Source organism: Neopsephotus bourkii, unplaced genomic scaffold (assembly GCF_033783945.1).
Source record: "Neopsephotus bourkii isolate Nb327-2 ecotype Australia unplaced genomic scaffold, CSIRO-AGI_Nbou_v1 NB_369, whole genome shotgun sequence".
Taxonomy (NCBI): Eukaryota; Metazoa; Chordata; class Aves; order Psittaciformes; family Psittacidae; genus Neopsephotus; species Neopsephotus bourkii.
Genome location: NW_026900875.1, coordinates 1,196,197 through 1,210,623, shown reverse-complemented (window position 1 = coordinate 1,210,623; position 14,427 = coordinate 1,196,197). Strand labels below are relative to the sequence as shown.

The 14,427-nt window shown below is 40.1% G+C and overlaps 1 protein-coding gene across 10 annotated transcripts in view; it reads left to right on the top strand.

Moving 5' to 3' along the window:
* Positions 1-1,186: 1,186 nt before the first annotated feature.
* LRCH3 (leucine rich repeats and calponin homology domain containing 3) overlaps positions 1,187-14,427 on the top strand; it is a 66,787-nt gene continuing 53,546 nt past the window's right edge. For 4 of the 10 annotated variants that reach the window (XR_009724789.1, XM_061348802.1, XM_061348801.1 and 1 more), the window contains exon 1: positions 1,189-1,457. Coding sequence is in view for 9 of the 10 variants with exons in the window: in XM_061348802.1 (XP_061204786.1) it covers positions 1,220-1,457 (238 nt within the window). In the remaining variant the exon portion in view is untranslated. Of the gene's footprint in view, positions 1,458-14,427 lie in introns of all 10 variants that reach the window. The other 6 variants (XM_061348804.1, XM_061348800.1, XM_061348808.1 and 3 more) reach the window with 4 other exon arrangements.

The window sequence follows — 14,427 nt, the reverse complement described above, 5'->3', positions numbered from 1 at the left end:
GCATCAACATAGATGCAAAACACTGATGCAATGCATCAAAAAATGCTAGTTTGTATTTAATGAGAAGATGTGTTACACTATACCTTTTGGTATTTTTCAGAGAAGTTATTACATTGGATCTATTCTGAAGCTGTTAATTTTTTTCTTTTTTTTTTTTTTTTTAATAAAAAGTTACAGGTTTCATATTGTCTTGTTGCTTTTATAACCACCTGAGCAGTATATTGGTTACATGAATTTTGTGATATCCTTCAAGGGGTTCTTAATAATTAGATTCTTATTAAATGTTCTGAAAAACATACCAGAAAGGAGGCTCTCTTGAAGAGGGCTCACATTTGTTGCCCAGCTTAATATCCTGAAAATGAAGCACTTCTTGGAGTGGCACCGTACCAACTTTCATTTAAATGTGTATTTATGTATTTTTTCAGTAGCACCATCTACTGTTGTGGTTTGATGTGATTATAGAACAGATCCCTTGATCGGTCAGACCAAGCACTGGTTTCATGTTGCTGTGACATACCTTACCTAGTGAGAAGTGACTGTCACCTGAACCTCGGGTTACAAGATGGGCGTCAACACCCTGAGAAAACAACCACCACCGGCGGTTCTGAGTGCAGGCTTGTGCTAGCACTGCAAGTGCTGCTGCTTATTGGAGGTGCAGGAAGAAAATGCTGCCTGTAAATATGTTTGATAAGGTGTACATGAGGAAGAGTGTCCACAGCCTTTGCGCTTTGTTACCAGCTCAAGCTTGCACACTTGCCAGCTTCTCGCAGCAGTTCCAGCGTGCAAGCACATCAGTGCTTGCCCAGACCAAGACTGGCATTTATTTGGACGTTGCAAAGAGTGCAGCCTTTTAGGGATCGATGACATCAAGTTGAACACAATCCAGTTTGTACTCTTCCCACCTAGTTCGATCCCTGCGATCTCCCCTTGGTTTGCTGTTGGAACGGGCCTATGCTCAGCAGCCGGTGGAACGTCAGAAGGCGTCCGGGCACTGCAGCCTGGGCCGTGGGGCGGTGCGCGGCCGCGCACGACACATTACCCCGAATCGGACCCAAAAAGCGGATATGCCGCGTTATTTTCAAGAGCTGCCGTTCCTGTGCGCATGCGCGTACCCCGCTCCCTCCCAGCCGGTCCCCGGGCTTCCCCGCGCCTGCGCAGCGGCGCGCAAAGCCGGAGCAGTAGCGGCAGCGGCAGCAGTGGCGGTGGCGGAGGGGGGGAAATGGCGGCCACGGTGCTGGCGGCGCCGGAGGGCGGTTCCGCCGTGATGCAGGCGGGGAACGCGGCGGCTTGTACTCCGCCACCAGGTCCCTCGGGTCCCGGTTCGTGGAACCGCTCCTTGGACCGAGCCTTAGAAGAAGCGGCAGCCAGCGGTACCCTCAGTCTGAGCGGCAGGAAGCTCCGTGACTACCCGCGGGCCAGCGCCGCCAACCACGACCTCAGCGACACCACCCAGGCTGGTGAGGGACGCGACGCTGCAGGGAGCGAGACGGCGGGGACGGGGGGGTCGGGGGAACGCCTTGTCCTGCCTCCGCGAGCACCCCAGGGCTGGGGGCAGCCAGTGTGGGGGGTCTGCCGCTCCCCGTGAGAGACGGCTCGAGGCGGCTGCCTGTCCCGTCCCGCCCTGTTCCAAGAAGGGTGCTGGGGTGGGAGGGTGACAGCCAGTCCCCCTGCTAGAAGTGAAGTCGCTCCAGTAAATTCAAGCTGGGTGCATGAGAAGGAGGAATATCCTCAGTGGATGTTTGGAGGTGTTCTCCCCGCCGCGAGCTTCTCTTTGAAAGTGCGTGTGTGTGCGGAGGGGGATTCCCCCAGCGGAGCGATGCTTGGCATGTTTCTTAATTTGGGCCGTTTCTCCTTCACCCCTTAGCCTCCTCCCTTCGCCCTCCGCCCTTCCTCTCCTCGGCTGGGACAGGATGGAAGAGCTGTTGCAGGGTACTCCTCCTTCCTCTGCCCGCCGTCGGTCTGGCCGATGAAATATCTTGATTTATTGGGGCTTTTTTTCCTTTGTCGTCTCCACTTTAGAAGTGTTTCCCTTGTTGGAGGCTGTTTTTAAAAGAGTTATGAGGCTTTTCTCAATACTGCTGATCACTGATGTGGTTTTAGCCACACATGTTCTGATGTATCTACATGTGATTGTGTGTGCGTATGTACACGCATCCATGCACCATCTCGTCTTGTGCTGTTGACAGGGGAAACCAACTTTCCAAGAAGGGCTGTCACGTGTGTGTACACTAAAGACAACTGTTTCTTGTGCTCTTATGCTTCTGTTATTGTCATTTCTGACAGCCATAAGCAAGATATGAAAGGTACTGTGGACAGAATCACATCCCTTTTTTTTTTCTCCTGCCTTATATGGATAAAAATATTAAGTATTTTTAAGAAATAATTTACAAGGTACAGTAAGAATAGGGCTGTTTTTTTCTCTCTGCTCCTCAGTGTACTCATAGGAATAGACTAAAAAATACTTTCCTGGAAGCACCTTGATCATAAGCAAAAAACACATTTGTGGAGTGTGTTTACATATTACTGTATTGAATAGAGAGATGAGACTTGGGAATCAGTGAGAGTTTGTGCAGAATGTAGGAGTTTTCGTAATGCATTCTATAGAGCAAATTTAGTTTACGTTTATTTTGGTAGTCTAGTTGTATACGTGAGGTAAAAGCAGTTTTAAAGGGTGTCAACTGCTGTTTGTAGCTTCAATTACTTCCTATGCTGTCATTCAGATTTTTTGGTGCTTTATGTGGAGTTGTAGCTTAGGAATGGAAATAAACTCCAGACATCACTTTTTGAAAGTTACCATGTCTGTTAGTAAGCTTATTGATACACTGTCAGCTAAGTACTTCAAAATGGAGCCTGCTTTAAAACTGTCAGACTTTATAGTGTGTCCTGTCACACCCTCCTTATGCAAAAATCTGTCACTAATAAAAATAAACACAAAAAATCCATCAAACCAAACCTTGAGACAACTGTGGTTAGTTTGATGTGAACGCATCCATAAATAGGAACACACTTCTTGTTGGGGTATAATTTTTTCGTTGTTCAAAGGGCGTTCTACAAATGCAGTCACACAACGGATGTGTAGTGGGCTAATCTGTAAGCAAATGCAGCATACGCATTTGTGAGGGATTTGGGCTTTTTGTTTGTGATCCTATTCATTTACTGTACTCTTAAACAATTTGTGGGAATTCTTGTTTCCACCAAGGTTCCCATCTATTGTGATGAATATTTGCATTGTAGTTGTTCAAGAAGCATTAAATGCTAATAAGCGGCAGTGCATGCCATACACTTTTGTGCATTTATCATCACAATGAACCTTAGAAAAAAAAAGCTAGAACTGTTCTTAAGTTGTAGGGAGCAAATCTTATTGAGCAGTGTGTGGGAGGGAGGGACACATACTGATTAAATTCTCTTGTTTTGAAGGCTGCTGTGAATAACTTCGTCTTGTGCCCTTTTTTAGTGTGGTCTGTTCTATGACTTTTGTTTTGAGTGAGGCTGGGCAGTCGGGAAGAATCCATGCAAGTGTTTCTGACCCCCACTTTTCAGCTGAGTGGTCAGCTACAGTTTAATTTACTTCTTAACCCACATCAGTTTCATTCTTCTAAAACCTCCAACTCTTTTCTATGGGAGCAGCCATGAGTAATATGGTATAATATATATGCGTGCTAGGTGTTAGAAACACTGAAACACTTTAACTAAACCCCTAGATTGCATACTCCAAATGCCTTCCTGCATACTGTGCTGCAAGTACACAGGTGGGGTATGTGTGTGTGGAGTTTCATAAAAATCATTGGAATTACTCCCAAACTGTAAAAATGCAGACAAAACAATGTATATGCAAACCTTACTTTTTTACGTGACACTTCTCTAGTGTTGATCATGTTATACTGGTATAGCTCATTCCCATTCTTGTAGTAATAAAAGTAGTTGCATGTGACTGTAACTGCACTGATGCTGAAGAGGTGGGGATGAATCACATCTCTCATTAATGTAACTACACTGATAGAAAACCAGCGTCTAGCATAGCCTTAAGCTTTAACAGAATCACTGGCCTCGCGTGGAAGCTGTTAATGCAGATGAACCAGCACAGTGGGTCAGCAGGAACAGGATGTTAGAGGTTAGATGTTTGATCAAGTTTAGTTGGGGGCTCTGTGGAGATTCTGAAGTTGATGGGTGAGGGGAAAATCCCTTTAAATAGATGTCACCCATAAGGTACATTTTCAAAACATTAAATCAATGGGAAGATCGTATTTCTTTGGATCCTTTATGGCTTCAGAGTTGACAGTGATACTAACCCTGGTGCTCAAGCTGTAATAGCTTCAAAGTATCATTCTTAACAACACACTAAACAATCATCAGAGCCGAATTTGTGGCATGTGTAACTTAACTCTGGAAAAATACTTGACAAACAGATCACAGAATCAGTTGGAGGGATCCATAAGGATCCTTGAGTCCAATTTGCTGCCTTTCGAAGGGCTACCTAAAACCAAACCACATGACAGGATCAGGTTTGCTGCATTTTTGTTCTGGAAATAAATCTATTTTTTCCACTGATGCCTGACAGAAATACTAAGTTCCTCATTAATCATTTGCCATAGTCACTAAACTTTTCACTGGCAAGTGAATTGTCTAATAATGTCAGGCCTCAGCTGCTTCTGCGCACTGCCATCTTCCATGTGGGGAATACTCACAAGCAGCTTTTAAAACCATGATCAGTGCTCAGGGTTGCTCTCAGAACGGAGCAGGTGAACTCAGCAGGCATTGAAGTAATAGTGAATTTCTGGTTTGCTTGTACATTGACTGGAATTAAGAGCACGTAATATAAAATCATACTGAAGATGGGAAGGTCTGCGCTTGAGAGCTTTGGAATGGATTAGCGGGAAGGTAGCTCCCCACAGTGTGTGAGGCAGTAGTCCATCTAACATTCTTGTACATGTAGAGTGGCTCATGTACAAGAAATGCACTGTAATAACAACTTACATACTGAAAGAGGGGAGAGCAGCTGTTCTGTTTGCTCATCCCTTACAACTTAATTGGAATTTTAGGAAGTGACTCAAGCTTTCAGCATCAATTGATAGTGAAGAATGAGCAAGCTTCTTCATTAACAAAGCAAGGATGTGCTTCTCTCTTTCTTTCATACTCTTTCCTTTAATCTGCATTATCTATCCCCGTTTTATCTGGGTTGAATTACAACCCATTTGTTCATCCCACTCTTGTGCTCAACCAGGGAATAGGAAAAGGAAGGGCTATAAACCATCTGAAAGGAAGTACAGTTGCATTTTGCTAGTGTTAATGTAGATTCTGATGTCATTATTTGACAGCTTTCCCAGTGGCCTAAAGCATACATTGAGCAAAAAAGTTATTTGTCAAGCCCTTTGTGACAGCAGTAATTACCTAAACCACTCACAGTCTCCATTTTTGAAGGGGAAGATGGGAATATGGGGTTTTATGCAATAAAAGAAATGGCTGTAGTGTGGGAATCAGGTAGTGAGATCATTATATGCAGTGTACTACATCTTGTTTCTGGAATATATTAATAGTGAAAAAAGATAGCAAGACTCTGAAAATTAAGAAGAAACTTGTCTGCTACTACCTTTTTGCATGCCTTTGCCAGTAAGGTATCTCTGTAGTTTTGGTCTTAGCAGCTCTCCACAGAAACAGTAAAATCTGACCATAGTGTCAATAAAATTTATACGTGCAGTGCTTGCTTGCATTTAGAAAGATTACAGTGACTATATGAGTGTTCTGCAGAAAGAGCTCTCACTGATAATTTTCTTTCCTGCCAGAGCTTGAGTTGATATTGCCTGATGAAATGTAAAATCAGCTTGAGAAGTACACTCTGGCACATAGAGCAGTGGCCGTATTTCCCCAACATTTGTACTCAAAGCAGAATCTAAACCAGCCTAAGATTAAAAAACTGTTTGGAAAAAAACCCCAACAAAACCTCTTTGGGTTACTGTATCTAGCATACGATTTCATTATGGTCTTTAAGGTAACTTGCAAGGAAATGAGATTGTTCTGTGTTCAAGTCACAGGCTATTTGTCAGAGGACTTTACAGTGTTGCTCCTTAGATTATCTGAAGTTTCAGTATTAAAAATCAAAACCTAACATTTCATTAGGGCGATCCAGAGCCTTGTGTTCAGATTTCTATATTTACACTTACCCTTATCAAAACCCAAACAGAAATACACTCTCCCAAGGTTCTGGTAGGTGTGTGGGAAAGAAGGAGGGAGGATGGCAATCTTTCCCCAAACTATATATGGTAGTCTAGCTTGTTGCATTTTTTGATTTTACCTGCTTCTTGTGTCAGTCCCTTTATAATCTGACTATTGGTCTACCTTATTTTTTTTCAAGTTGTGTTTCTGTTATTATAAAGTCTTGATCTCATGCATATTCTGTGCGTAAATACTGGCAATTCTTATTCTAGGCTAATGGGATTATCTGAGAATGTTGCTTTGGTGAATGGGTAAATTGTGGTCAGTTCTCTTTCTTTGTTACCCTCAAAATGCGTAGAGCAGTAGACTGTTGCAGTTTATGGTTTGGCTTTTTTGAATGGGTTGGGTTTTGATGGAGAGCTGAGGCCTGCACTAATGCTCGGTGGTTCTTGGCACACAGGCAGTCTTTTTGCCTCATGTTTTATAGCAGCTGGGAAAATGGAGTCTGAGCTTGTAGCTTCTAATCCTTGTGTCAGTAAAAGTAATACGTGACATTCAGAATGCCTTTGTTTAGTGAGCTGATCTTTTAAAATGGAAAAAGTAGTCTTACAATCAAACTTTTGCTACCAGTAAACTCTTCTAAGTGTTGCTTGGGATGGCATGTGTTTCTGGTTGCTTCCACTTCCCTCCCTCCAGCATGGTCAGGCTTTTTTTTTATATTTTTGTCATGTATGCATACATACTCTTAGCTGTGACTTTAAAGATAGTCGTAACTACATAAAAAGTAAAGAGGAGAGGGATTGGTAGGTAAATATATTGAGTCCTGCAGTCAGTCACACCAAGGACAAATTAGAGTTTAGGAAAATAGGAAATGTCTTCTTTTCTCTCATGGTATTTCCAGACGTCTTATCCTCTGGTTATACCTGTGCTTGGAGATAGCAAATTTATATTGGGTAAGTACTCCCTGAAGTCAGCCGTAAATGAACAGCCTAACATGGTCCAAGTTCTATGCTGATGCCAGAAGGGGAAGTTCTGTCTTCACCTCTTGCTGCACAGTCAACACTAGCAATTATATTGCCTTCCAGCAACCTCTTTCGTACTTACTGGGCTGAAAACACAGCCCGTAACTAGCTAGATCAAATCCTCAGACAGCTTGTGGTGTTTTCATGTGTGTTTGAGTGCCAGCAAACAGAAAGGATGGAAAGAGACCCTATTGGGTGATAAGAATGAGGGGGTCTGTTTTGGAAGATATGTGAGCTTAAATTGACTTGCATCAGTTGTGAAATCATACCTTAACCCTATTTTGTAACCTTTTACCACTGAGCTGTTGTAAATTTGCACATTTCTTTCTGTAAAACGATGTGCTAGCCTGTGAGTCAGTGAGCACAGGAACTTTTTCTTTCAGAGTATGGCTTATAGAGCTGAGTTGCATTAATTGAAACTTTACTGCTGACAGATTTTAATCTTATGCTTTCATTTGGCAAAATACATTATTTTATGGAAGTCATTTTACACTGATGGTTTAGCTTTAGAATGCAGTAGATGGAATTAGTTTCTTCAGTAGAAGAACCAACAGTGAAGAATTAGTTACAACAATCACTGAAAATTATATAGTATGTGTGTGTTAAAAATGAAATTACGTGGTAGCTAACGAAAAGGCTGTAACTCAATTCAAGGGTTCTTCTCTCTTTAATAACTAACCAGGCTTGGATCTCAGGGTTTCCGATGTTAGCCAAACAGCTTGAATGAATTGCAGTTGTGTATTTAGCTGAAGTCATGGGCTGTGCAGTGAGCTTTCTTCTTCATCTGCTACGTCCCCCTCTCCAATGTGTGGGGTGTGTGAAAACACATTCATGTTAAAAGTGTCTTGGGATTAGACTTCATCAGTTTATTAGAGTTAAAATATGCTTTAGTTCTCTGAATTACAGCTGTTTAGAGAAAGGGTAATACATTCTCGTATTTTCTTTATAGGAGTGTTTTGCGTAAGTTAGTACTTTTGTATATATGCAGGAAGGGGGCTTTATTTTTCACTTTGAAGTCCCCCAGACTGTCCCGACAGTCCCTTACTTCAGCCTCACTTAACAGTTCTACACTACAAACTGTTGTCTTCACTAACAGAGCCCAGAAGTCTCTTTAGAGTGAGGAGAGCCTTTGTTCTTTTCTAGCTGGTAGTGTTACCGATTTGAAAGTATTTAATATTCTTCTCTAAATGTAGTTCAAGCACTCCAAAATGAGGATATGCCTAAAAAACTCCCAGCTTGCTGTGCAGCCCAGGTGTTGGCTGGAGGAACACTTTTTTTTTTAACCATAGTCTGCTTTGTCCAGAGGACTGTAGGATTAGTGAGCATCTATTCACTTCCCTCCCCCTCTCCCCCCCGTTGTTCAGTGACCCATGTGAATTTTAATTTATTCTGCTTATTGTTGAGACTTAGCTCTGAGTACAAATTGTGTTGTTATTGCCCTGGGCATTTGGGTAGTGCTCCCTACTTTTGAAAAGGTTCCGGATGCTATTTTTCATGTAACCTCTGTGGAGTGAAGCAAGGTAATGTAACTGTATTTGTATATATGAAGCTTGGATTCATACAAAGTTTGATAGCATATGCTGATTTGGGGTGCCAAATTCAAAGCACTTAGTGCCTGAACTTTTTAGGCAGCAAAACCATTGCAGATAAATCATGTTTTTATTTTTTAAATGCAGTTCTTCATAACTTCAGTTACCTTGGTGACTCTTCAGGAGTATTGGAAATCAAGCCTGACATCTATAAAAATGGCAATATGTGATTAATTGCTACCTTTGGAAAAATTAGTTCAGAAGGTTTGTTTAGTATCATAGAGGAAGGAACTACATGGCAATGACAGATGCAATCTGTATTTCCAGAGCAGCATTCACCAGCTTTCAGGTTATCATACCTTTTTCTTTTTGCAGTGCCCTGTTTTTTTCCTAACGATTTTTCAACGGTAGCTGTTGATCACAGTTGCTGTGATCAGTCCTGATCTGAAGAAGTCCATTTGAACAGAAAGATCTTGAAGAGGAATGAAAAGTAGTATGGGGTTGCTAATTTAAGACCTCCAGACACTAGATACACACAGGAAATGGGCAATTACAGTTACATGACCATCTTTGATTATAGACTATACTGTCTGTGTGCTTGATTTATCAGTATTATGTAAGTTTTTAACTGGGTTTTCTCTGTACAAGACTCCAGTGTTTTTTCCAGGTTACTTTCCTAACGCTGAATTCTGAATTCAGGCTTTCTCCTAGATGCACTTAAGTGGAATCATGCTGGCATCATGACAATTCAAACCTTTATGCCCATCAGGTCTCTCTTACCTGTGCCAATGAGACAGCAGTAGGTTGCCATTCCCTGGGACCAGTCTGTAGAGTGGAATGCTCTGCCTTCAAATTGTGCAGATGTTTGAAAGCAGAGGAATGATGGTATGTCTGTCTTCTGCACTGTGCTTGGTGTACTGGAGGGGATTGTGCTCTGCTGGGTTGGGATTCCTCCAGTGTGTCACATGTTCCCAGCAATATGATGTTATCCGTCTCCTCTGCCCTCAGTCTTTTTTCATCTCCTTCATCCGAGCTTCCACATCTTAACCTTTTATTCTTTCCTCGCTAATCTTGCCCTCTGTCTCAAATGCTCTTGTTGCCAACTCCAATCTTCTCATCTAAGTTGTTAGCATGATAAAGAGAGGACTAATCAGTATCTTAATGCTTGATAGAAAATCCCTTTTAAAAATGAGCAGAACATTAATTTTAGGGTGCTGAGGAGACAAGTAGTAATTTAAACCTGTTTAATTCATTATTGCCATTATCTATGGACGTATATATTACTACTTTGCTCAGTCATAGACCAAGGCTCTTACTGGTCTTTGAATTGATGTCATACATGCTATTCTCTAGGAGTGAGAGTCAGTGAGCACAGTAATAGCAGGACAATTAGGTGCTTGTCATTACATTGACTCCAAGCTCAGCTATGGAATAAATGTTGTTTTTTTTAGAGGGCCACTGCTGAATGTGATTATGAACCATAAAATATCTGCTACTTCCTTTTATTCTGCTGGCTTGTCAAGGGGTGGGTAGATTTGTGCTTAGCAGGGTCAAAAAATTATCTTTGTAACCCATCTATGCTAAACCAGCAGGTTGTTTGAGCTGTGAATGTGTTGCAGAATGCTTGAGTATTCTATACGGCATGAATCTGTTCTGCTGCCATGCAAATCATCCTGTCGTTCAGGGAGGCCTGTGTGTCGAAAGATTGTTACCATTATTACTGCTAAAAGCTACAGTTTAAGAAGGCAAGTCTGGAAGCTTTACTGGTGATTAAAACATTGCCTTCTGAGCAAGGTGAAGCAAGTTTTCGTGGAGAATACCCTCCCCCCCCCCAACTGATAACCTTCACTCTGTTTTGTAGTTCCTGTTCTCCTTAAACACATTTTTTTTTAATCAGCTTTTCTATTTGAATTTTCAATTTAAAGGTGTTGTCATAGCGCTTATCATGAGCTGGTATTTAACTGCAGATTTCTTACTATGATCAGCTTAACATATTTTTCTTTTTTATTCAAGATACTCACTTTCTTTTTTTTTTTTTACTCCTGCTGTTTTTTTTTTTTTTGTTTTCTCTGAGAGGAAAAGAGCATTAACTTGTAATTTGAAATAAGAGGTAGAAGATTTGGGTTTATTTTGTTAGTGCCCGAGTGCACTGCAACTGTTTAAAATCTTTCTGAAATGTTACAGTCTTCTTTCTGTTGGCTAATTGATATGGTCGATGTTAACAAATGGTGTTGAGTGAGAGTTTTAGTCTCTCTTCACATAGGGTAAGGAGGAGGCTAGCTTTCTGTTCAAAAACTTTCTTTTACAAGCTGTTACTGTTTACCTGAAGGTTTATCAATACTAGTAGAAATATACTTCTATGAGAGTATTATTGTGCTTATTAAACACATGATAAAAAAAACAAAACCTCAACAAACCTCAATATGACAAAAAAACTGTAGTTTCTTTCCAACTTGGCGTGTTATAATTTGAAGAACTTTTTCCCAGGGCTATGCTGCAAGGTATGAAGAATATAAGGGGTTAGAAAAACACACCTGAATTGTAATTATTTTGAGAGCTTTTTTTGTGATATGACATATTTTTCACAGAATTAACTTTCAGTGCTTTTTCCATATCATTGCATTCATCACAAGTTCAAGCGTGCAGATGGTTATGACCATGTTGAATGAAAAATGAGAAGTATGAATAAAGACCATGGTATAAACTATTTGTGTCCCAGATCTGATGTTTCTGTTTTGTTTCTGAGGAGACTTTTGTGGCTACAAACACCTCTGCATGCCATGTTTCCTAAAAATTTATTCTTTCAGATACTGAAAATACCTTGGCAGTGCTGTAGTGCAGGTTGCAAAGCTTGATTGCTCTTCCTGCTTTTTTCAAAAGAGCATTTTCGTTACTTAATGCAAGAAACTCTTCTACTTCATAGAGATTCATCTAGACCAAGGTATTAAAGTAGTAATAAAATAAATCTTTAAATGTGGCTTTCCTTGCCAGAAATCTCTATTGCTTATGAAATTAACATACTTCATATGTTTTTCTTGAGTTTAACTTTCTCTGCACCATAACATTCCATTCAGATGCGATTTGGGAATAGGTAAGAGAGTTATGTTTTATTGCTGTTAAGAAGCATACAGTGCTTTGAAGAGGGAAGGCGCGACGGAAGTGGTACTTTTCTCCCTCACATATTTCTAGTGCACGTGATTTGGGTGTGAATTATGTAACTGAGTAACAGCTGTAAACTTTTAGATATCTGGCATTTCTGCTTCCACAAATACATGCTAAAACGAGAAGTTCATCTGTTAATCTGGTAAATTTTTTTTGTCAGTGTTACTGCAGTATAATTTATATTCACAGTTCTGTAGTGCTGCTGTAGAAAGCGGTTAAGAAATAAGTTTCTGGAAGCTCTATTTCAATAATGTGTCACCAGTTTGAAACTAGACCATTTAAATAGCTTTTTTGAAGTATTCAGTTCATATTCCTTTTCCTTAAAACACATTATTATCTTTGAATATGTAAAATAAAATGCAGAAATACCTATTTTCATCAGTAATGTAACTGTTGGGAAGGTGCTGCCAGATTTGCAGTATTTAAGTGGAAAAAAATACTCTTACCTTTTTAATAACCTCTGCTATTATTTCGATCTAATTAGACTTTCAGACAGAAATGTGATTTATTTTTTAAATGTGACTGTATTCTTCCCATATGAGGCAGTTCTCAACTTCTGACTGTGTTGAATAGGTAATAAATGGAAATTAAAGGGTTTTCAGAAGCATACATGGCAAGCTGTATGAGCAGATTCTGGAATAACTTGAATGAGTTGTTGTCCCCTTTGTTTTGGGGAAGGGGTTTCCTCTTCTAATGAATGACTACAACACGTGTCTCTGGGGCTTTCTCAGTATAGTAATGAGAAATGTATCTGATACCTTACAATTGTTGGGGATTACCAAAGCAGACAAACAACAAGAACCAAGTAGAACCAAGAGAATTTCTCTTTGCTCCTACATTGGACTGATGTGATGGAGTGCAAGAGGCAGAGAGGATCTGGTATGGCTCCTGCTTCACTCTTGAAGAAGCAGTTTATACTTCTCTGATGCTCAGCTGGGGGTATTTCAGTCTGCTCAACACAGTGTCTATTTTTTCTTAATATTAGAAGAAAATGTGTTCATACTTAAAAAAATTATGCCTTTTAGATTTGCCTGTTCAATTTTCATTCTCTGGTTTTGACCTTAAATAATCCTCCTGTCTCTGTGTTTCCTACCTCTTTGCATCTTGCTCTCTAATTTGTGTGGTACGTCCTGCTTCTCTGCTGTTTGCATGGTGATACATACTTATGTCAGAGATACTTGTAGAACAGCTGGTTTGGTGTACTGTTTTAATTCTTAGGCAAAATCTTGCAATTTTAGAGAAATTACAGAAAACACAGTTAATGTCCCATGAAGAGAAGAGGGGGGGGGGAAAGAAAATCATAAGCCATGTGTCTTACTTGGGGGGCTTGAATTTGATTTCATTTCAAGTTTTATATTGCACATAGACTAAAGTTGTTGAAAGAGTTTTTTAATATGCCTTCGTATTTTGCTTCCATGCCATTCGATCCGAAACTGTATTACTACATTATGTAATCTCCTAAAATAGCCTGTTGTGCTGGGATGACTATTTAGGAGGAGGAACTGGGGATGTTAACATCTGTAAAGCTGGAGACATCCTTTTCAATAAGCAAAATGAGTATGTGGTGTTATGCATTTGGTTAGCGTACTGATGTTATTAGCTGATAAAACAGCCTGTCCCTGGCAGGTAACATCTTCCATGAAGGGAAAGAAGATTAATGAATAAGACTTTAATACATCTGCGTATGAAATTGTAAATGTAACCTTAATGTTGCTTCACACCTATATCATAATTTCACTGTCATAAACTTCATTTCACTCCAGCTGTTCATGTGTTTTCTTCATGTTGCTTCCCATGTGACAGCTTTTGTGGCAGAAAGGTCATTCCTGCTGTATTGTTGGTGTTAACTTTTTCGTGGGATGTCAAACTCCAGTGGCAAATTCTCATTTACCAAAGTTTTAATTGGTTTATGACATCCTGTCTTGTGATCGCTGCCACTCTTGCTTTCTTACTCTGTATCAATGAAACGCAGCACTCTGCTTCTTTTATGTAGTATTCTCACAATTGTAACAGCTGTTTCTTCTTTGGCTGTAGTTGCAGTTTGATAGGGATAGGTAAATTCTGGTTTGTAAAAAATGTTAAATATTAGCAGTTGAAGTAGAAACTAAAATAGGTTTATTTGGAAATATATTTTATGGTGGGATTTTTCACAAGTTTTTCATTCTTGTTTTATAATAGCCTGAAGAGTTTTATTTTACTTCTGTTAGAAGAACAGATGTGCTTCTAGTCATCCCAGGATAGATTTTCTTCCTCATCCTGTACATACTGTAATGAGATCAATATTACTTTCAGGGCAAAAGAAATACTTAGTACCATCACTAAGTTAGTGCTTTATCATCATTTTTCTTCTTGTATAAACTTCAAATATCCTGCTTGACTCACATTTTCCTACCCTCGCTGCTTTCTTTTTGCTGATCACTTCCATATTTATACCCAAGTTAAAGTAATCTTTTAATGCAGTGCCTTTTTTATAATATCTTTTTAAAATTGCATATCAGAGCCAATTATATTCCATGTATAACCTTTCCATTTTGCTGTGGGTGATTCATCGGCTTATTCTTTGC